Source organism: Mustelus asterias, chromosome 14, assembly GCF_964213995.1.
Source record: "Mustelus asterias chromosome 14, sMusAst1.hap1.1, whole genome shotgun sequence".
Taxonomy (NCBI): domain Eukaryota; kingdom Metazoa; phylum Chordata; class Chondrichthyes; order Carcharhiniformes; family Triakidae; genus Mustelus; species Mustelus asterias.
Genome location: NC_135814.1, coordinates 35,838,376 through 35,862,775, shown reverse-complemented (window position 1 = coordinate 35,862,775; position 24,400 = coordinate 35,838,376). Strand labels below are relative to the sequence as shown.

The window sequence follows — 24,400 nt, the reverse complement described above, 5'->3', positions numbered from 1 at the left end:
GTAACCCTGAATCTGCCAACAGCATTTCACAACATGTCATGGCACACAAAACCATTGACTGTTGAACAGATCCTAGAGGAGAACAGAGGTGTGTTTACGGGGTTGGCACGTCTATCTGGAGAATATCATCTCTCGAAGTAGATGAGAGTGTAAGACCCGTTCAGCATTTGCTAAGATGAGTTCCAGCTGCCCTTAAACCAAGTCCAAGTAACAAGTCAGAAGAGCGGGAAAAGATGAGCAATCAAGAAAGTTGCAAATCCCATGGACTTGATTAGCAGCATGGTAGCAGTGAAACAACTTGGAAAACTAAGAGTACCCTTATACCCTAAGAATCTAATTAAAGCACTGAAGAGATCTCACTACCCCATGCCAACCATTGAAGGAACATTGCCCCAACTTGCCTAGGCAAGGATAGTCACCACCCTAGATGTGAAGGATGGTTACTAGCAAGTGAAGCTAGCTAACAATGTTATGGGCACTGTTTGGGAGATACAGAAGACTGTGCATGCCTTTTGGCATTTCCACAGCTCCAGGACAGTATCAACACAGACAACATGAGGCAGTCAGTCATCTTCCCGGAGTGGGAACCATAGTGGATGATCCACTCGCCAGATCAACCTAAAGCTGAACAAAGAAAACACTGCAACTGAAGATATCTGAAATTAATTGCATGGGCCGTGTATTGACAGAAAATGGTCTTCACCTGGATTCTGACAAGCTGAGAGCTGAAGATGTGAAAGCAGTGCAACAAATAGTTGGATTGGATTGAACTATTGAGCTAAACCTTTGCCTAATTTGTCATTGAAGTGTGAATCATTACTTAAGCTCATGGCTAAGGATGTGCTGTGGTATTGAGGAACAGGTCAAAACATGGCATTCGCTAAATTCAAACAACTAGCGATTAAAATGCGGTTGCTCAAGTATTATGATGTCAATGGTGACGTCACTTGCAGTGTGATGACAGCAAGATGGGTTGGGGAGCAACCCTGATGCAGCAAGGACACCAGTCACATTTGTATCCTGGTCATTAACTCAGATGGAATGACGCTTTGCCCAGATTGAGAAAGATTGTTTTTGCTTGTGTGAATTTTCATCAGCACCTGCATGGGAGAGACAAAGTTACTGTGGAGTCCCTTCATAGCACTATTCACAAAGCACTACTATCTGCTCCAAAGTGACTGCAAAGAATGTTACTTCATTTACAAAGGTATCATCTGGATGTGACATATAAGCAAGAGAAATAGATGTACATGTTATTGAGAGCAGCGCTCCCCACCAAGAAAGTTGAGGGGGCTACAACAGAATGTGACATCTTCCAGATTCAACATGCAGCAGCAGCTAGACATGATCTGGAAGCCATCAGCCCAGCAGAGACATTGAATCTGATAGACAAGTGCCTTACTCAAATCAAACAAACTGTCCAACAAGATCTAACTCTACACACACTACAAGAAGCAGGGATGAAATCATAGAAACCCTACAGTGCAGAAGGAGGCCATTCGGCCCATCGAGTCTGCACCGACCACAATCCCACCCAGGCCCTACCCCCACATATTTACCCACTAATCTACGCATCCCAGGATTCTAAGGGGCAATTTTTAACCTGGCCAATCAACCTAACCTGCACATCTTTGGATGTGGGAGGAAACCGGAGCACCCGGAGGAAACCCACGCAGACACGAGGAGAATGTGCAAACTCCACACAGACAGTGACCCGAGCTGGGAATCGAACCCGGGACCCTGGAGCTGTGAAGCAGCAGTGCTAACCACTGTGCTACCATCACTGAAAGGATGGTCTGAGAGCAACAAGGCCACACTTATGATTGCAAGAGCACATTGGGCATATCAAAATGCATTGACAGCCCAAGATGGCATCTTGGACAAAGGTAATAGAGTCACATCCCTAAGACGATGAGAAGAGATATGCTGAAGGATATCCATGGAATTGAATTGACTCTGAGAAGGATAGGAATTGTGCCAAACATGAGCAACGAAATTAAGGACGAATGTTGGTCAGTGTGGTGTGTGCAACGAATACCAATTTAAACAAACTAGAGAGCCGTTGATGATGTGAGACATTTCAGACAGACCTTGGATGAAACAAGGGGTAGATCTATTCACTTTGGCAGGAAATGGTTATCTAGTCACTGTTAACTGCTAGTCCAATTACTGGAGGTTAGGCCATTCAATGATGATGAAGTTTATTTATTTGTCACAAGTAGGTGTACATTAACACTGCCATAAAGTTATTGTGAAAATCCCCTAGTCACCATACTACAGCGCATGTTAGGGTACACTGAGGGAGAATTTAGCATAGCCAGTGCACCTAACCAGCACTGTTGAACTGTGGGAGGAAACCAGAGTACTCGAAGGAAACCCATGCAGACATGGGGAGAGCGTGCAGACTCCGCACAGACAGTGACCCAAGCCGGGATTGAACCCGGGTCCCTGGCGTTGTGAGGCAGCAGTGCTAACCACTGTGCCACCGTGATGAGGGAAATAGTAGAATACCTGAAAGCTCACTTCAGTCGGTACAACATTCCAGATATTGTGGTGAGTGACAATAGCCCTCAGTTCACAAGCAAAGGATTCAGGCAATTCACAAAGGATTGGGAAATTCAGCATTACGCATAATCTCTGCATTATCCTCTGGCAATTTTCAATGCCACTTCAGCCTTTCCATTTGACTAAGAACTCATCAAGATATGGAGCAAATCTAATGTATACAAGGCAATCCTTGAGTGGAGAAACACACTCACTGAAGACATGGAAAGTAGTCCCGTCTAGAGGCAGGTGTTACACAGCATGCAAACTACTTTCCAATAGCAAAAATGCTATTGAAATCGGAACTAGTAACAGGCATGTGGGAAAAGATCAAGGTGAAATGACAGAAAGCCAAATTTCAGTTCGACAAGTCTGCCAAACCATTACCAGAGCTCAACATTAGAGAGCCAATCAGGGTGCAAATTCTCAATGCTCTCAACAGAAGTCAGCCCATGTAGAAACTTGGCACACATACAGAGAAACTGTCAACTAGATTGTACGCAGTGGAAGTGAGCAACCAAATATACCGGTGCAATCATAGGCTTTTCCGAAAAACAAGTGAAGCTGTTCCTTCATAACAATCAGCTGGTTACAGAGAAGGTATCTCACCACCTGCAGTAAATACAGAACTATCATCAACCCCAGAGATGCATGACTCCCCAACAACTGCAATGGAACAACAGCAGTTACCAAGGCAACAAGGGTCATGGGAACAACACTCCCTGAACAAAGAACATCACCCAGAAGTACAGAATGTGTTTCATGAAGAAAGTTGCATGGTTTAAAGATTGTACGTGCAATGCATGTGCAGAGACTGACTAGTAGACCAAGTAGTTGTTAATGCATGAGAACAGTGGCTGTATAGTGGGTAATGGGATCTTGCGTGCAAATGTATCTTTTGTTCGCTAGGAAAAAGGGGATGTTTGTATCTTTAGTCCAACATGAAAGGGGAATGTTTGGGCTTTGAAATGTAAGCACAGTAAGAAGTCTCACAACACCAGGTTAAAGTCCAACAGGTTTATTTGGTAGCAAATACCATAAGCTTTTGGAGCGTGCTGCTCCTTCGTCAGATGGAGTGGTCTCAGATGGAGAGACCACTCCATCTGACGAAGGAGCAGCACGCTCCGAAAGCTTATGGTATTTGCTACCAAATAAACCTGTTGGACTTTAACCTGGTGTTGTGAGACTTCTTACTGTGCTTACCCCAGTCTAACGCCGGCATCTCCACATCTTTGAAATGTAACCAGCCTAATTAACACCTTAGGCCTTCCATAGTCATGTGATCATGCCATGAGTCTGCCTCTGGAAACATCTTAGGGTCAGTTCAATAAAAGCCTCTCACAGAAACATACGAAAGAAGTACAGTAGTCCTTCTCCTTGCAATTGTGAGCATGCTGCTCATGATATTTTTCAGGTCATCTCACTAGCAATCTCACTTTGAAGAAATAAAATCCAAAGAATAGTATTTAAGAGTGAAATAAGCATTGTGTGCCTATAACTTAGTGATGTATTTGTCAGCAGGGATTTTGAATTTTAAATTACACAATTACTTACACAACCAGCAGAACTGGATATTGATTGTTCTCATCAAAGCCCTCAGGATACAACAACTGCAGAGTGAGTTCTGAGAACAAAAGGTAAAAGCAGTGTTCAGAGTTATTGTTTCAGAGGAAATTGTACATAGACATCGCATTAATGTTTGACTAATATTCATGCAATCTGAAACAGGTTTCTTCACAATGCATGTAGCTTAACAACTGTTTACAAATGCAGACAATGCGGTAGCAGGAATTGGCAATGAAATTGAACATTGAGAAATAGGCACAAGGATTTGTTACAAAGGAACTGTAAATGTTTCACAATTTTCTCATTTTTCAATGCTTTTTCCTTACCATGGTGAGTGAAAATTAAAGAAGAGCCATCTGCTGCTGTGGCCACGGTCATGGATATGCAATTATTGGGGGAAATTGGGATATTTTTCCCTGTTGGGTTCAGAAAAAGGAATGCCTTTTTCCTGTTATCTAAGGAACATCTATTTGTCGGCAAATGTGAATGTGGCTTAGATCTCTGGCTAATATTTTGTACATACTAGGAGTGCCTGTAATATAAGGTCCAATATTCCGTTTGGCTAAATGTCAAGTATTATTTATGTTAATACAGTTATTATTTCAGCTGTCATTAGTCATTTTGGAAGTCTTCTCCCCCACTACCAATCCCTCCTGCCCCCACCAACTGAGTAGTGTCAGTATGATACATTTTGCAAAGAGGAATGATATCTTAGATTTGACTTGTTGGTGATCACCCAACTCTGCATCTAACATTCCCCTTTTACTAAACTAAAGCCACATTGAGAAATCCAAGATGTTCCATAAATTCATTTAATATGTTTGCATGAGAGAATACATGCCAAATGGCAATTGAGCCTGCTCTGCCATTCAATGCAATGATCGCAGATCTGGGGCATCAACTCCATGTTCCCACCTGCTCCCCATGTCCCTTATTTCCCTGAGAGAACAAAACTCTCAGTCTTAAATATGTTCAACGATGGAGCATCCACAACCCTCTGGGATAGAGGATTCCAAAGATTCACAATCCTTTGAGTGAAATAATTTCTCATCTTCGTCCTAAATGACTGTTTTTTTTAGTGTTATAGATCCTCTGACCAGTGGAATTGGTCTCTCAGCATCTAACCTATCAAGCCGTTTCAGAATTTTGTAGACTGTAATCAGATTATCTCTCATTCTTCTGAACTCCAGAGAATATAAACCCAGTTTACCTAAGCCACTCCTCCCAGGGTCTAATTGAGTGAACCTTCCTTGTACCATCTCCAATACAAGTAAACGCTTTGTTAAAGGTGGAGACCAAAACTACACACAATATTCTAGATGTGGCCTCACCAAAAATGTGTACAATTATTCTTGTACTCTAATCCCCTTGCAATAAAGGCCAATGTGCCATTTGCCTTCCTAATTGCTTGTTGCACCTCCATGCTGACTTTCTTCATTCCATAGAAACCATAGAATCCCTGCAGTGCAAAAAGAGGCCCATCAAGTCTGCACCAATTTACGAAAGAACATCACACCCTCTGTCCTATCCCCATAACCCTGCACATTTACCATGGCTAATCTATCTAACCTACACATCTTTGGACACTACAGGGCAATTTAGCATGGCCAATCCACCTAACCTGCACATCTTTGTACTGTGGGAGGAAACCGGAGCACCCGGAGGAAACACATGTAGGTACGGGGAGAACGTGCAAACTCCACACAGAATAACCCAAGACTGGAATTGAACCCAAGTCCCTGGTGCTGTGAGGCAGCAGTGGTAACCACTGTGCCACCATGCTGCCAACGAGCAAACCCAAGTGTTGAATATCAACACTTACGAGTTTCATACCTTTGAAAAGATATTCTGTTTTCCTATTCTTATAACTAAAATGAATAACTTCCCCATACTATATTCCATCTGGTCTTCTTGTTGCCCACTTACCTAATTTGTCTATATCTCTGTGGCCTCCCTACAGCTTACCATCCCACCTAGTTTGATATCATCAGCAAATCTTGATATATTATTCTGTCTCTTCATCTAAGTCATCAATATAGATTGCAAACAGTTGAGGCTCCAGAACTAATTCTTGCAGAACACCTCTATTCACTGCCTGCCAATTTGAAAATGCACCATTTATGCCCACTTGCTGTTTTCTATCCATGTACCAATTCTATATTCATGCTAATGCATTACTCCGAATTCCATGAGCCCTTATTTAGCCAATTAATCTTTTGTGTGGCACTTTATCGAATGTCTTTTGTAAATCAAAGTATGCTACGTCTACTGGTTCCCCATTATATGCTCAGCAGTTACATCCTCAGCAAACTCTAACAAATTGTCAAACAGGATTTTCCTTGAGCAAAACCATGTTGACTTGTTCCAATATTACTGTTTTCTAAGTGCACTGTTAAGACTTCCTCAATAATAGGTTCCATCATTTTCCCAACAATTGATATCAGGCGAACAGGCCTGAAATTCCATTTTTTCTCTCTCCCTCCTTTCTTGAAAAATGATGTAGGAGGTGATTTTCCCAACCCGCTGCACTGCTTTAGAAGCACAGCGGGCTGGGAGACTCAAATGGAGGCCGTGTAGTGGGCTCCACACTGGGCGCCACAGCCTCTGCGGGTCTCCAGCTGCTGGATTTCTGGCACTGTCAGCTCCGTGTCAGAAATTGGCATGGAGCTGTACAAATGATTCAAATCAGGATCTCCCTATCATTAGCGGGCCCGGAGACTTTAGTCCCAGGCCCACTAGAATCCTCGTCCCTGCCAAGAGTGTTTCACTCCCACGGGATTTACAACCATGCTCTGGTTTCCTCCCACACTCCAAAGATGTGCAGGTTAGGTGGATTACTCTTTCGAACTTGCCCCTTAATGTCCCAGGATGTGCAGGTTAGGTGGATTAGCCAAATGTGCAGGGTTACGATGATAGGGCGTGGGAGAGGGCCTATGTAAGATACTCTTGTCAGAGAGTTGATGCAGACCTGATGGGCTGAATGGCCCCTTTCTGTACTGTAGAGATTCTATGATTCAAAATTTTCTTGACCATGTGCCACTTCTTGGACTTTGTTTCTTCAACAATTCACTGCATAGTGATACTTTAAGTCACACCTAGACATTCCTGGGATTCATTCACCCTTTATTGTTGTTCAGATTCTTTTTATTTGCTCATTCAGCCAGATCTGCTCAAGCTATTTTCATCCTCATTCTGTCTTTAAACCTTGATGCCTGTATCTGGGGTATTTTACAATCTGGAAATCATTGAGTCATTTATTCTTTGTGTCACTGCAGAATGGCTCAATAACTACATGAAGTCTGAAGGAAATTACTGTTTCTCCAGGAATATTTTAAGGCAGCAGGTATTTATTCCAACAGAGTTTCATTCTCCGAGAACTGAACATCCGTTAGAACCAGGCACCTGTCCATATGTACAATGCATTAATTTAAACACTTGTACTGATCCAACAAAGTTCAACTGAACTTTGTCAACCTTTTAAACAATCAGTTCAAGTTCATGATATATTCCTCCATGGAATCTATTTTTTGAAATCTATCAAATTCCATGCTTCAAAGGCATTTAGCAGATCATTTTTCTTGTACCTTTCATCCAGAAGCTCAAATCGAAGGTTGAGACCTTCATCACTGTCTAACTGTGTGGCATCCATTTCGCAAAATGCTTTCTCTCTCCCTTCATGCAATATTCCCATTGTCCAAAGATTGCTAATCCTGACTCAATGATGTTAGGATATCACAATGGGTCAAGTGGAAGAGACAGGCCCAAGAATTCAACGTGTACCTTCATTAAGCATCACATTCTAACCAACTGAGCTATTTGACCCTACCCTTAAAATGCTTCAGTTCTGATTTTACTTGTAAAAAGTGACAGTGCCAAGACCATAGCTTGTTTTCTCTTTGGCAGCATCCTAACTCACGTCCACATACCTACTTCATTCTTTCACTGGCCATATGATTCAAACTCCAAGAAAATTGAAGGGTAACCATTTTTAAGCTTGCTTTCCACCATTTTTCTCAATCGCAATTGGAAGTTCAGAATTTTACCTGACATTTTTTCTCTTAGTTTTCAATCTTCACTTTTAGACAAACATTCTCAGCTACCATGTTCTAACCTATGAAGTAAGAAGCCTCACAACACCAGGTTAAAGTCCAACAGGTGGCCTGTTGGACTTTAACCTGGTGTTGTGAGACTTCTTACTGTGTTTACCCCAGTCCAACGCCGGCATCTCCGCATCATGACTAACCTATGAAGCCAGGCGCTAAAGGATAGAACTGGAGCCTAATCTTTGCCCACTTATAGAGTGTTTATTTATAGATATGTATACACCACAAACTTGCAACTCCTAAACCAAATACTACAATTTCAGCCTGTTTCTTTTCATAGGAGCGTAAGTGAATCCCCAGTTAATGTCCACCATCTCCATCCAATGGTGCAATTCATATACAATACACACTGTATCACTTCAAATTGATATTCAAATGAAATATCCATCTGTTTGAGGTGGGCAGATCATTTGTCAATGGTCCTGCTCAACGTGGAATGCATTACTGTGAAGTGGGCAATTACCTTCCGAACTATTTGAGGTAAAATCTCTGGTTTTGCATTCCTGTGAGAAAAATTGAGATTTTATTGGGTAACGGAAATTCATGCTGAATGTACTTTATCGTGGATTCTTGGTAGCTCATGGTCAGAATTTTCCAGCCGTTCATGTCCCGCTGCTGCTGCAAGCGAGGATGGAGAATTTGACACTCATCCAAATCTCCATTCACTGCAGCGGGACTGAAGAATCCCATTGGTGTGAACGACTGGAACATTCCGGTCAATATATATTTACTGTCTGTGCTCTACAATATTAAGTTGTGGGATTTCTCTGTTTACGTGGAACTTTTAAAATCTTCATTGGGCATGTCTTAGAAGCCACGAGACACAATGGCCACCCACCATTCAAGCTAGATTGTGTAACCCCCACATTGCTACATAATTAAATAAGATAAAACAAACATAATGAACGCACCATAATCAGCAATATGAACCGTTCTGTATTCTGGTTTGTGGATCCTTTTTCCTTTGATACATTCGTGCAGGACAGCATTATTTTCTAATATGTAGGAGTCTACATTATAAAAAGAAATAAATACATTTGTTTACACATCATAAAAAACATGACAGTTTTTGTACCAACCTCGAAGGTTACCAAATGCTTCAACACCAAGTACATCACTTTTATTATACGACTCGGTACAGCACTTTTATGAGTGACAGTAAAATATCACAATTGAAAATCACTTCATAGACCCATGCAACTATAACCACAAGGTTAATAAAATTATGAGAACAACAGAATTGAATCTTTTATATTTTTTATTTACTAATGCATTATTTAGTGATGTAAATAAGTTAAGTTGGTTTCACCTTACATTAATCTCATTTTATGAGCCAATCTTATGCACATTATGCAGGACAATACATTTCATTTCAAAATGACAAGAAAACCAGCCCAGTCACTTTTATCTGAGTGACAGTAATACTACGGTAACGTTATTGATTCCGAATTTAATGATAACCTTCAAGAGGTGTGAAATTAACAATGTTTCATCTAAAAGATGGCACCGCCAACAGGATTGCAGTCCCTCAGTACTGCACAGGAGTGCCAACCTAAATTGTGCGCTCGCTTTCTTGGCCTGGCGCTTGCAGCTCCGAAAGCTTGTGTGGCTTTTGCTACCAAATAAACCTGTTGGACTTTAACTTGGTGTTGTTAAACTTCTTACTGCATAAAACTCCCACAGTGTCTGACACAAAATCAAACATCCTACCAATTGAGCCAAGACAGGTACTTAAATTAAAAATAAAGATTTTAGTTTGCACTTTTGATGATCAATTAACTTAAATGTATTCTGAGGCTGGCAACGGAAAGCTAATGTCCTATACCATCATAAAGAACACTTTCACTTGAGATTCCTTTTCTTCCACTCCCCTCATGGCTTGAGGTGAAAAACTACAATTTTAAATTTTAAACACACCTTTTCTGCTGATTCTGCAGTTTCCAACTGGTTACATTCTTGATATCTAAAGGGACAATCTTTAACGACAAGCTGCTTTGCAAATCTTTTTTTCCATTTGTTCCAAACACAGATGGGAGTGATGCAGATCCAAGCAAAAGCACATCTTCTGATCAGCCATACTGACAGACAAAGTTGAGGGACAAAGGAGATGGCCTGATATCTTTTATGATGCAGTGGCATTTCTCCACCAATAAGAGTTAACCATAACAATACGTCCTTCATCTCTGTTTTTACTACATAATAATTGGGTTTCATTTGGGATCCAATGGCTTTATTTGCATTCAAAAGTGAACATGGGTTTATGGTCAAATGAGTAATGCACTAAATGCCCATTAGCAAGGAACTCTGAAATAGTCTCAAGTAAATGAATTTTATAGGTCTGGAATTATATACTTACTGTTTGGATTGCTTGCACTGTGGACAGAGACCATTGGTATATTTGGACCTGCGTGAAACATAGAATACAGGAAAATATTATTCTAATATTCTGCAGTATTGGATTAATTTATTTATTGGGTTCTCTGCTCTGTAAGATGGAAGTGATAGTTTCAGTTTCGTCCTCACAAAACATTTTATTGCCTCCTGATTGAAAGTAACACCAAGAAGACAAGAAAAATCATATCTGTATAACTTATGGGAGTGCATTTCATTTTACAATGTTTACAGGCATAACCATATTATTATTATCCTCATGTTAATTTATAAGAATCATACAATTACATCATAGCATTCTCCTGTATATTGGAAACAAACACAACTACTTTCAAACTTTATCTTTTTGCAGCTGATATCGTGGAGCGGTGGGGTTAGTAGTAGTGATGGTAGCTGGTGGAGTTAGAATTTTAATTAATAAATCTGGAATATAAAGCTAGTCTTAGTAATGATGACCAAAAAAAAAATCATCAATTATAAAAAAAACCCATCTGGGTCACTGACATCTTTTAGGGGAGGGAAGCTGCTGTCCTTACTTGGTCTGGCCTACCTGTGACCAGTTTAAACCCTGTTGGACTTTAACCTGGTGTTGTTAAAACTCTTACTGTGTTCACCCCAGTCCAACGCCGGCATCTCCACATCATGACTACCTGTGACTCCAGACACACAACAAATGGTTGACTCATAACTGCAACGGACTTAGCAAGCCACTCAGTTCAAGGGCAATTAGGATTGGGCAACAAATGCTGGCTTCGTCAGTGGGGGCGGGGGTGGGGGATGGTAGTGGACTATGTAAAGGTCCGTTGACCTCAGGCAGGATTTTGGGGTGAACATGGCTGGAAAATCCCTACGTGATTTTGCTTTCTCCTCATCAATGTTCACCTTCTTATGAACTGTTAATAATGGCCGCGATTCTCCCAAAAGCACGGAATTGGTGGGAAAACTGCTCTAGATCCCGACTGTTTTGTCAGTTCAACTTCCACCCAAATCGCCCCACTCTGTGCAATGTAGAGGTCCCAATCGTGAGTCTCATTAAAAACCCAGGGCGGCGGGGCCTATTCATGCCAGAGTCTGACAGTTCCGAAACTCTGCGCATGCTCCGATCTGTCAGACTCCCCATTTGCTGGCTAGCCTGATCGCTGGCCAGCCTGGGACCCCTGCAGTGCTGCCCCTCAGCACCTCCCATGGCCCAATCGCGGCCCCCACAACAATTCCCGGGTCAGCCCTGACCACCTCCCCCCCCCCCCCCGCCCCCACCGCCCCTGAGCACCCCAATGTCCAGCCCACCTCACCAGCAGTGGCAATCCCCTCAACCCCCTCACCCGGCATCCCCCCCCCCCCCCCTCCCACTGACCCCCTCGGGATCAGACCCCCCCAGGGAGGCAGGCCCCTTCCAGCCCAGCCCTCCGCAATCGCCGCCCTCCCTCCACCACAGACCGATTGCCATGCAGAGTGGCAGCGGGACCCCACACGCCCACCGATCGCCCATAGGCCCTGCTCACAATAAGCCCCACCCCCTTGGCACTGCCCAATGCCCAGTGGGCAATGCCAAGGTGCCCTCTGGGAAGTGCCAGGGGGCACAGACTGGCACTGCCAGGGTGCCCATGCCCAGGAGGCAACATCCTCCCCGTTGCCCGACCCCCTGCAGAGCCCCGATTACCCTCCCTTCATTCCGGCGGGGTCTCCCGCTAGTTCTCTGAACGTGGGGAGCTACTCTAAACCCTGCCGGGATGAAGTACTCCTGGCGGGGTGGAAGATTCAATCAGGACTGGTAAATTCCCGATAATTAAATGTAAAAGACATTTAAAACATATTTTAAAAGATTCAAATTACTTGCCTGCCTTCCCGCCGGTTTCCAGGGTGGTCTGGCCTGCGACTGTTCACCGGCTCTGGGAGATGCGCATGCGTTCCTGGTGCATGCGCAAATCCCAGAACGAGGCCGGCATTGCGCATCTCCCACCCCGACCCGCCAGAAAAGTTGCAGGTCGGGATGGAAGAATCGCGGCCAATATTTCAATGTAATTCATTGGCACTCTGGGACATTGTGTAGACATGATAAGGTGCCATGCAAGAAGGCAAGTCTTTTTATGATGGTTTTCTCATCATTTTCAGCATCTATGGGTAAGACGTACCAACCGACTCAAGAACAGTTTCTTCCCTGCTGCTGTCAGACTTTTGAATGGACTTACCTTGCATTAAATTGATCTTTCTCTACACCCAATCTATGACTGCAACACTACATTCAGCACTCTCTCGTTTCATTCTCTATGAATGGTATGTTTTGTCTGTATAGCACGCAAGAAACAATACTTTTCACTGTATGTTAATACATGTGACAATAATAAATCAAATCAAAATCAAATGGTGAGTTGCTGGTCACTACAAGTTATACAAGGGCTGGCGTTGGGATAGCTATCCCTCCCTGTGTGGAGAGTGTTTGCCTTCCAATGATTAGATGAGATTGGAAACTCGTGAGGCTTTATATGTGCTAATCAATATCTCTCTGCTTTATTGGATACAAGCACAAACCCAAGTGTACTGTGCCACCCTGATGCTCTTGCACTTGGTACAAGTTCAGAACTACATCTCATTCCATGGTCATATGTTTTGAAAGATAGAACCATTGAGATGATGTTATCATGGGGAAAACTGCAGGTTAGAAACGGTTATATCACATATTTTACATGGACATTGTGTAGAACATCTAATTAATCTTGTCATGAATTAAATTTTTGAGGAGCAGTTCAGTTATAGGCTTCAATGATTTTCTCTGGGTTCTTAGAATCATAGAATCCTTACAGTGCAGAAGGAGGCCATTTGGCCCATCGAATCTGCAACAACAGCAAGCCCATCCAGACCCAATTCCCACAATCCTATGCATTTATCCTGCTACTGTTCCTGACACTAAGGAACAATTTACCATGTTGCATTAGAGACTGTCAGAAGTAAATCCACAGTTATAACTCAGAAAGATTGGTCTCATAAAAGATCCAACATGAAATGCTTCCTGTTTTAATGTGAGACTGAGTTATTCTTCCTTCAGTTATTCTGAGAGAAGAAAAAGCAGGAAGCGTCCTTGAATGTCGGCTGAACAGCTGATTGTCGACTCGGGCATCTCACACACCTGGCACATAGAATCATAGAATCACGACAGTGCATAAAGAGGCCATTTGGCCCATTGAGTCTGCACCGACCACAATACCAACCCGGCCCTATCCCCGTAACCCCACGTATTTACCCTGATAATTCCCCTGAGACGAAAGGTTCAATTTACCCTGACACCAAGGACCAATTTACCATGACCAATCCATTTAACCTGCACACCTTTGGACATTGGGAGGAATCTGGAGCACCCGGAGGAAACTCACACAGACAGGAGAAGAATGTGTAAATTCCACACAGGCACCCGAGGCTGGAACTGAACCTGGGTTCCTAGTGCTGTGAGGCAGCAGTGCTAACCACTGTGCTACCATGCTGACCGACACTTTTGGCTGGCGTGATTCACATGGGAGCATTTTTTTCAGTTTTAAAGAGGTTGAATCCCACCTCAGTAGCCTTGACAGCATCATCAGGAAAAGCACCGACTTTCCCACTGGATTCCAATCGAGAGAATCACAGCCAATGTTGTGGAATATCAGTGAAGGTTGTGGAAGATCAGTGAACATTGTGGGTGTTTTTATGACATGATCTCTTCCACTATTGAAATTAATTTAAAACAAATTGGTTTATGGCTTTCTAAACATAGCAGACAAAGGGAATTTACAGAACAAGTAGACATGTTCATTAAGAGCAACACACGACATGATTTCAACCCCTGCATTTTTCCATTGGTTTGTCTTTTGTCTGAGCTGTAATATTTAAATTGATCCATATAGCTGCTGTAAGATAGAATAGAAGTTAATCAAGCTTGCATGCGACAAATTACAGAGCCCTATTATAAAGCATGGATTTTAGTCTCTTACTTTGCAGTTAATGTGTTCAAATACTTTCCACCCTATAAAATCACTGAGGGAATATTGTATGGTTGATTCAAAAAGAAGCAACTAAAAATCAGAAGATTTATTCACACAACAAATTAGCTGTGGTATCTGATTTTCAGTCTTTCCTTTTTCAAATCAGAGGATTTGAGTATAGGGATAGGGATAGGGATGTTTTGCTGCAATTATATAGGGCGTTGGTGAAGCCACACCTGGAGTATTGTGTGCAGTTTTGGTGTCCTTATCTGAGGAAGGATGTCCTCGCTATAGAGGCAGTACAGCAAAGGTTTACCAGGCTGATTCCTGGGATGGCAGGTCTGTCATATGAGGAGAGACTAAATTGGTTAGGATTATATTCACTGGAGTTTAGAAGAGTGAGAGAGGATCTCATAGAAACTTATAAAATTCTAACAGGGTTAGACAGGGTAGACTCAGAATGAATGTTCCCAATGGTGGGGGAGTCCAGAATTAGGGGTCATAGTTTGAGGATAAGGGGTAAACCTTTTAGAACTGAGGTGAGGAGAAATTTCTTCACCCTGAGGGCAGTGAATGAGTGGAATTCACTACCACAGAATGTAGTTGAGGCTAAAACATTGTCTGATTTCAAGAAGAGATTAGATATAGCTCTTGGGGCTAAAGGGATCAAGGGATATGGGGGGGAGGGATCAGGATACTGATTTTGATGATCAGCCATGATCAAAATGAATGGCGGAGCAGGCTCGAAGGGCTGAATGGCCTACTTCTGCTTCTAGTTTCCATGTTTCTAAATCAAAACCTTTTCACTGTGACTTTGTGCTCGGACAAGCGGGAAAATGCTACACAAGGCCAGGATCTACCTCAACACGTTTGGATCTGTCACGACCCAGATCAACAGTTCTCCTGCTGAGTGGGGGTCCATTTCACTGCCAGCTAAAGTAACTATAAGGAGATCAGTGACCTGCTTTATTTGAGGTCACTTGTAGCCTATGGGTTCAAAGGTACAAAGTAATTGTTTCTTGCACTTTTGAGTGTTGTAAATTAATAATTCAATTTTCATTCTTATTCAGAAAGCAGGAATGGAATACGACTTTCCAAGACATGCAGTCACTTCATTGATTGGAAAGCATTTGAGCATCCACTTTCCTAGTGAATATATTCAATATTATTTCAGAGACTGACCAGTTAATTGGATCTTCCATTTTGCAAATGTCTGAATTGGTCACAACGAGACATGTTGGAGTGGCCTCCAAATCTTCTCCACTTTCCTCCCGTTCCTTTGTTGAAGTACCTTTTGCCACTCTCCCACAGCAATATAACCAGAAGCTGAGCAGGACAAGAAGTAGTTTCCATATCCATCCCCTTCCCCAACTCCAAACAGAGGTGAGGGGATACACAAAATACTGAGATGCACCATTTGTAAATTTGCACAATGAAAAAAAATCTGCAAATATACAGGTAACTTCAATGAGACCACATTTCCAATGGAATATAAACAGAGCACAGGTTGGAGAATCAGCACTGAAGTGTAACAGCCTCTTCTGTGACCTTCATTCCCGTGTGGTGAAGCTTTGTGCTGGAGTGCAATCTGATGAATTTACCCTCAGGTGTACACAGGTTTTTCAAGCAAGTCAGTGACTGATGACCAAGGCCACAGATTCTCTTCTGCTGCTTTACCTGATATTGTATCTGAACCACTAATATACATTGAGTTATAGGTTAAATTTGCTGTGCATTGTAAGGTCACTCACTAAATCTACCCTATCAAGCGTTGATTTGTGCAGACAAACAGACATTATGAAGTGACTCAGAAGGCATAATGGAAAGCATTCTTTGAAGGACAAGAACATCTATTCAATATTTTTTGAAGTGCTCTCCCAATTTATAAAATTCTCTATGTGTATGTGTGTTTTTAAAGAAACATCTATCACTTTATCTGAACACAGCTTTTACAGATGCACCACAGAAAGTATCCTTTCTGGATGTATCACAGCTTGGTATGGCTCCTGTTCTGTCCAAGACCACAATAAACTCCAAAGGGTCATGAACGAAGCCCAGTCCATCACACAAACCAGCCTTCCACCCATTGACACTGCCTACACTTCCTGCTGCCTCAGAAAAGCACCCAACACAATTAAGGACCTCATGTACCCTGGACATGCACTCTTCCACTTTCTTCCTTCGGGGAAAAGATTCAAAAGTCTGAGGACATGGACCAACCGACTCAAGAACAGCTTCTGCCCTGCTGCCATCAGACTTTTGAATGGACCTACCTCGCATTAAGTTGATCTTTCTCTACACCCTAGCTTTGACTGTAACACTACATTCTGCGATCATTCCTTTTCTTCTCTATGTACGGTATGCTTTGTCTATATAGTGCGCAAGGAGCAATACTTTCCATTGTATTCTCATACATGTGACAATAATAAATCAAATCAAACAAAACCAGCAGGTTTTTTCACCTGCTCATTATTGGACCATTGGATGGCATTTGCATTGAAAGACAAGGGGGCATGATTTCAGACTGGCTTGAGAACTGAATCAGATGCACTCAACCCTATAATAAAACAGTAGTTGTTCGATATATATATCTTCATTAATTCTGTGCGACCAGCAGCTCCAAACTGCAATGAAATATGAAAGTATCCAGCTTGTTTTATTACAGCTAACAACAAGTGTTTCACTTGAAGGGAGCAGAGATCAGAAAATTGTTGTTTTGGCAACCAGGCACGCTGATTTTGTAGTCCAATTTGTATTGCTATTCTTTTTTGTGTTGCTTTGTTTTGTTTTTAACTGAGTTGTAAAAGGGATGATTTTCAAAGCTACAAGATGGGAAACATAATGCAAATAATTTAACTCAGAAATGTTTGCAGTTGACAGGGAAGAGGAAACATTCCAATCACTGTCATTATAAAAGACTAGCGTTTCTCATTTCATAAGCAATCTAAATTATTCTGTTTAACATGATAAAAGAGTAAAGCATAATTAGTATCATACAATACTTCAGCATCTTCGAGGACTTTAATAAAGAGGCATTGGATGATTTAAAAATCCAGAGAACTTCTTCAGGCAGGTTCTATTTTCAGTCAGTGAACACATTTTTAATAATAACAGGAAAAAAATAATAATACTAGGGCGGAAAGATTTGGAAAAACATGATTTCTCTCTAAACAAATCATCAGCCTATTTATAAAGAGGGTGGATAAAGCACTCAGAGATAATCTTATATCATGGATTTAAGTTCCAGTGTAATTTAACTTTACCATTTGAAACCTAGACGTTCTGCATAATAATCTGATAAAGTAAAAACAAAGAACAAAGAAAGGTACAGCACAGGAATAGGCTCTTCAGTCCTCCAAGCCTTTGTCAATCATGATGTCCTAACTAAGCTAAAGAAAAACCTACTGCCCTTATTCAGACCATATCCCTCTGTTCCATCCCTATTCATATACCCATCCAGATGCCTCTTAAGCGCTGCTTCCACTACCTCCTCTGGCAGCGCCTTCCAGGCACCCACCACTCTCTGCGTAGTTTGCCATATCGCTAATTTATGTCAGAAAGCTCATCACTATAACACACAAGCTGCCTATATTGGCCGTAACCATTGGTTTATCTCTTTGAACAGTGTTTCAAACCTTGCAGCCAAATCTCAATGACGTGATATTGCTAGACATTTACACGTGACTTTACTGTGCATATCGGGGTGGCACAGTGGTTAGCACTGCTGCCTCACAATGCCAGGGACCCGGGTTCGATTCCCAGCTTGGGTCACTGTCTGGGTGGAGTTTGCACATTCTGCCCTTGTCTGCGTGGGTTTCCTCTGGGTGCTCAGATTTCCTCCCACACTCCAAAGATGTGCAGGTTAGGTTGATTGGCCATGCTAAATTTCCCCTTAGTGTCAGAGGGACTAGCTAGCGTAAATGCATGGGGTTACGGGGATAGGGCCTGGGTGGGATTGTGGTTGGTGCAGACTTGATGGGCCGAGTGGCCTTCTTCTGCACTGTAGGATGCTATGCTATATCAGGAGGTCACTGATGGACACTGAAATAATCAATTCTAAGGTAAAGATGGTTAACATATTGACATGCTGCAAGTTCTAGCCATATATTTTAATAAATTGCAAGCTTTACACGCAAGCTGTAAAATCACAAAATATTTGAATCTGCATATAGCAAGGCTTCTGAAACATCCCAGTCAAGGCACTGTTTTAACCTCTCCAGGGCATTAATGGATCTCCAAGGAAACATTCTTATTATGTTGAAGGGTTAAACCACAGAAGTTTGATTGTCTTTGGACAATAAGTGCAAATGTACCAAAATAAATTAATAAAAATCTTATCAATCCTCTATACGTATACTTTATAATTTATACAGTTATATCATAGAACAAATATTTAAGTTTTACCTTTTTGTTGTTTTTACTGGGAGAAGTGATGCTACTTCTTTTGCTTACAAATTCATTTAATATTAGAAGTGTTGCTTGAACACTATGGTGGCACAGTGGTTAGCACTGCTGCCTCACAGCGCCAGGGACCCGGGTTTGATTTCTGGCTTGGGTCACTGTCTGTGTGGAGTTTACATGTTCTCCCAATGTCTGGGTTTCCTCCAGTTTCTTCCCACAGTCCGGAAGACGTGCTGGTTAGACGCATTGGCCATACAAAATTCTCCCTCAGTATACCCGCAAAGGCGCCAGAGTGTGGCGACTAGAGGATTTTCACAATAACTTCATTGCAGTGTTAATGTACTTGTGACTAATAAATAAACTTAAACAGAACCACATGAACAAACAGCAATACCCTATCCATAACAAAAGAAGAAATGACAAATAGCAATTGTTTGGGAAGAAGTTGCCCAAAGCATTGAAAGGCAATCCACACCATGAAGTATCAGTCAGACTGCGACTTTTACGCTATCTCATATGATGACACTCTTAACCTGAAACTTATCTTCTTTCATCAATTGATATATTGGTCATCATATTCAATTATCTGAATGAAAACACCAGCCAACCATTGATATCTTAGACTGAAGTGAGATAGAGCATTAAATAGAGTACTGCACTGAAATGGTAATGCTTGCAGTAAACATGACCAGAATAAATGCAGGAACACAAGCAGACAAGCCTGTAGGTCTTTCCAAATTTTAACATGAATGAATATCAGAACATTATAAAAATGTAATGATATACATGTTATATATCCTTGTGCAATATTACAATTGAACTTAGTCTAGAGAATTGTGAAGGTTTCATCGTCAACCTCCACAAGAACACTTCTGAGAGTTAATTGTGTTTTTCGCCCTTCACATTTGCATTTGTAACCATAATTAAATACTTACCATCATCTCTGATTTACCAATGTAAAACAATCAGAGAAGCACACAGCCCTTGTAGCTTTGCCCCACACAAACGATCAGTCGGGTGCCATGTGATGGTGAGAGGCTTTTCAGGTTTAGTCCCAACCTTGAAAAAGCTGACCTTAGGGGCACAGGCAGGATGATCGGTGTCTGTGTGGAATTGCTAATCGCATCAACGGCAAGTGGACAATTGGCAACCATGTAATAGATGCATGAATAAACGTTAAATCAATACACGTGAGACCTTACATTTGATCTGCAGCAAGTAGACTTGCCCTGGATAAACCACAACTGGCTTTCCCTACTTACAGCAGCAGAATGTTTTAATTATGGACAAACAGCTAATCAATTGTATTTATTGTATCTCTCAATTGATTCAGAGCCTACCTTCGCAGTGCAGTATGAAGTGTCCGTTACTGGGGCTGAAGTGGGCATTGAAATAAGTGCAGTTCTCCCGATGGAAAGTACAGGAGAGACACTGGCGGTGAAATGATCCTACGGTGTGTACGCTGTTAAACAGAACAAGCATAAGGAAGCAGGTCAGAACACTGAACAGAGAATTTTCTACCACAATGCTGTTGCTATATGCCAATGCAATTAAAATGCATGTATTTCCCAAAGACTAAAGCAAAGACTGTCAATGCTGGAAATCTGAAATAACAACAGAAGCTACTGAAAATGCTCAAAGTCAGGAGGCATCAGAGGAGAGAGAGTTAAAGTTTCAGATCGATAACTTTTCACTGGAACCAAGAGGTGTTACAGGTCAACAGTTTATAAGGAGGTGCAAAGTTAAAGAAAAAAAAGGGACAGGGAGAATGGTCTGTGATTAGGTAGAGGACAGGAGGTGATTAAATGACGGGAGTGATAACGGTGTAACAAAAGAAGACAAATTCGAGAAGTACGCATTGAAATAACTTGTTAATGGCTATAGAACAGGAATATTTGGTTCAAATGGTCTGGGAATATAGTGGGGGGAAAAAAGCTGGTGACTACACAGCATGGAACCCACCCTGCTGCTGCCTGCAACACTGATAGGGTTTCACTCTGTTTTTTCTGGCTCTACTCCTCCATGTAAACTATTGATCTGTAACTGCCCCATTTTTTTCTACCCTAACTTTAAGGATACTCGGTTCTGAACTGGTGGCTTTAATAGCCTCAGCTAACTCAGGAAAAAACTAAGACCCCAACAGACTGCAAAGGGTAAATTGTAAATATCTGCATTTCTTTTCATTTCAACTTCAAATTTGTGCTACACAACTGATAGCAATTTAAAAGAATTACCCAACTCCATTCCTGCTGTGTTGGAGATGGTCGTCTACTTATCTCTGATGTGGAGTTTTACGGTTATTGAATTGTTGTGGTACCCTGCTCTTGGTCACAGCTGGAGTTCTGACAACAAACTTTGTGCTTCATTACTTGTGGGTGAAGTAAGTGGCAGCTTAATCTCCAGCTGATCTGACCTTTTATGAAAACCAAATTTTCACTCACAAGGCAAACTCCCTGTCAAATTCCTGCATTGGATTTAAAAAAACAAACTTGCGCTCCACAAACACAATTTTGTATTACACCACAGGGTGCAACATTTTACTCAAGATATAAAATATTTGCTAAAATAGTATTAATTAATTTGATATTATTCATAGAAATATGCAACACAATGCTATCTTTTTCGTATGGTTAATTTATAACAAGTCCATGGAGAAAGGCATCTCTTCTCCCCAAATCAAAATTCTCTTGGATATTGCAATTATTTTAATTTATTTGTGAGGTGCAGCTTTAGGTCAGTTGTTAATTAATCCAACTTTGCAACAATTCACTCAGTACAGCTTGCAGATGCTATTTTTATCTTGGGTCTGGCTGTTTGGCAAATATCACCAATGAGAAAGAACAATACATTTTCCTATCAAAATTACTTTTTAACCTTTCATGCTAATTGTGAAAGAAAAATAATTAACTTAGAATCATAGAATCCTACAGTGCAGAAGGATGCCATCCGGCTGCACCGGCCACAATCCCACTCAGCCCCTATCCTCATGACCCCATACATTTATCCTAGCTAGTCCCCCTTACACTAAGTGGCAATTTAGCATGGCCAATCCACCTAACCCTCACATCGTTGGAGTGTGGGAGGAAACCGGAGCACCCGGAGCAAACCCACGCAGACACAGGGAGAACGTGCAAACTCCACACAGACATTGACCCAAGCCAGGAATTGAACCTGGGTCCCTGGCACCATGAAGCAGCAGTGCTAGCCACTGTGCCACCGTGCCGCCCACTTCTACTGGTGTTCTTGATGTTCACATCAACATGAGGTAAAATGCCATGGTCTTAATTCTGATCAGTATTGCACAGATCATGAATCACAATAGCATGTCCTGCTATAAGCATGAATGAAGCAAATCAGATAAGGACAACTGCACATTGATTAGAATTGAGGCCCAGGCAGAAATAGAACATTAAGAACATAGAACATTACAGCGCAGAACAGGCCCTTCGGCCCACGATGTTGCACCGACCAGTTAAAAAAAAAAACTGTGACCCTCCAACCTAAACCAATTTCTTTTCGTCCATGAACCTATCTACGGATCTCTTAAACGCCCCCAAACTAGGCGCATTTACTACTGATGCTGGCAGGGCATTCCAATCCCTCACAACCCTCTGGGTAAAGAACCTACCCCTGACATCGGTTCTATAACTACCCCCCCTCAATTTAAAGCCATGCCCCCTCGTGCTGGATTTCTCCATCAGAGGAAAAAGGCTATCACTATCCACCCTATCTAAACCTCTAATCATCTTATATGTTTCAATAAGATCCCCTCTTAGCCGCCGCCTTTCCAGCGAAAACAATCCCAAATCCCTCAGCCTCTCCTCATAGGATCTCCCCTCCATACCAGGCAACATCCTGGTAAACCTCCTCTGCACCCTCTCCAAAGCCTCCACATCCTTCCTGTAATGTGGGGACCAGAACTGCACACAGTACTCCAAGTGCGGCCGCACCAGAGTTGTGTACAGTTGCAACATAACGCTACGACTCCTAAATTCAATCCCCCTACCAATAAACGCCAAGACACCATATGCCTTCTTAACAACCTTATCTACTTGATTCCCAACTTTCAGGGATCTATGCACACATACACCTAGATCCCTCTGCTCCTCCACACTATTCAAAGTCCTCCCGTTAGCCCTATACTCAACACATCTGTTATTCCTACCAAAGTGAATTACCTCACACTTCTCCGCATTAAACTCCATCCGCCACCTCTCGGCCCAACTTTGCAACCTGTCTAAGTCTTCCTGCAAACTACGACACCCTTCCTCACTGTCTACCACACCACCGACTTTGGTGTCATCAGCAAATTTGCTAATCCACCCAACTATACCCTCATCCAGATCATTAATAAATATTACAAACAGCAGTGGCCCCAAAACAGATCCCTGAGGTACACCACTTGTAACCGCACTCCATGATGAATATTTACTATCAACCACCACCCTCTGTTTCCTATCCGCTAGCCAATTCCTGATCCAATTTCCTAGATCACCCCCAATCCCATACATCTGCATTTTCTGCAGAAGCCTACCATGGTGAACCTTATCAAACGCCTTACTAAAATCCATATATACCACGTCCACTGCCTTGCCCCCATCCACCTCCTTCGTCACTTTCTCAAAAAAACTCAATAAGGTTAGTAAGGCACGACCTACCTGCCACAAAACCATGCTGACTATCACCTATCAATTCATTACTCTCCAAATAACTATAAATCCTATCCCTTATAATTTTTTCCAACATCTTGCCGACAACAGAAGTGAGACTCACCGGTCTATAATTCCCGGGGAAGTCTCTGTTCCCCTTCTTAAACAATGGGACAACATTCGCTAACCTCCAATCTTCTGGTACTATACCAGAGGCCAACGACGACCTGAAGATCAGAGCCAGAGGCTCTGCAATCACTTCTCTTGCCTCCCAGAGAATCCTTGGATAAATCCCATCCGGACCAGGGGATTTATCTATTTTCAGACCCTCCAGAATATCCTGCACATCCTCCTTATCAACTGTAATACTGTCTATTCTACTCCCTTGCAACCCAGTGTCCTCCTCAGCTATATTCATGTCCCCTTGCGTGAACACCGAAGAGAAATATTGGTTCAATGCTTCACCAATCTCCTCCGGTTCCACACATAACTTCCCTCTGCCATCTATAACTGGCCCTAAACTTGCCCTAACCAACCTTCTGTTCTTGACATACCTATAGAACGCCTTAGGATTCTCTTTAACCCTATCCGCCAAAGTCTTCTCATGTCCCCTTTTAGCCCTTCTAAGCTCGCTCTTCAACTCCCTCTTAGCCAATCTAAAGCTTTCTAGTGCACTACCCGAGTGCTCACGTCTCATCCGAACATAAGCCTCCTTTTTCTTTTTAACCAACAAAGAAACTTTTTTGGTGCACCACGGTTCCCTAGCCCTACCAATTCCTCCTTGCCTGACAGG

The 24,400-nt window shown here is 42.1% G+C and overlaps 1 protein-coding gene across 1 annotated transcript in view; it reads right to left on the bottom strand.

Moving 5' to 3' along the window:
* Positions 1 to 24,400, bottom strand: part of dpp10 (dipeptidyl peptidase like 10) — an 837,745-nt gene that overhangs the window by 27,175 nt on the left and 786,170 nt on the right. The window contains exons 16-19 of the mRNA XM_078229163.1: positions 20,299 to 20,420; positions 10,570 to 10,617; positions 9,125 to 9,223; positions 4,099 to 4,168 (exon numbers count right to left, since the gene is read on the bottom strand). Coding sequence (XP_078085289.1) covers positions 4,099 to 4,168; positions 9,125 to 9,223; positions 10,570 to 10,617; positions 20,299 to 20,420 — 339 coding nt within the window. The remainder of the gene's footprint in view (positions 1 to 4,098; positions 4,169 to 9,124; positions 9,224 to 10,569; positions 10,618 to 20,298; positions 20,421 to 24,400) is intronic.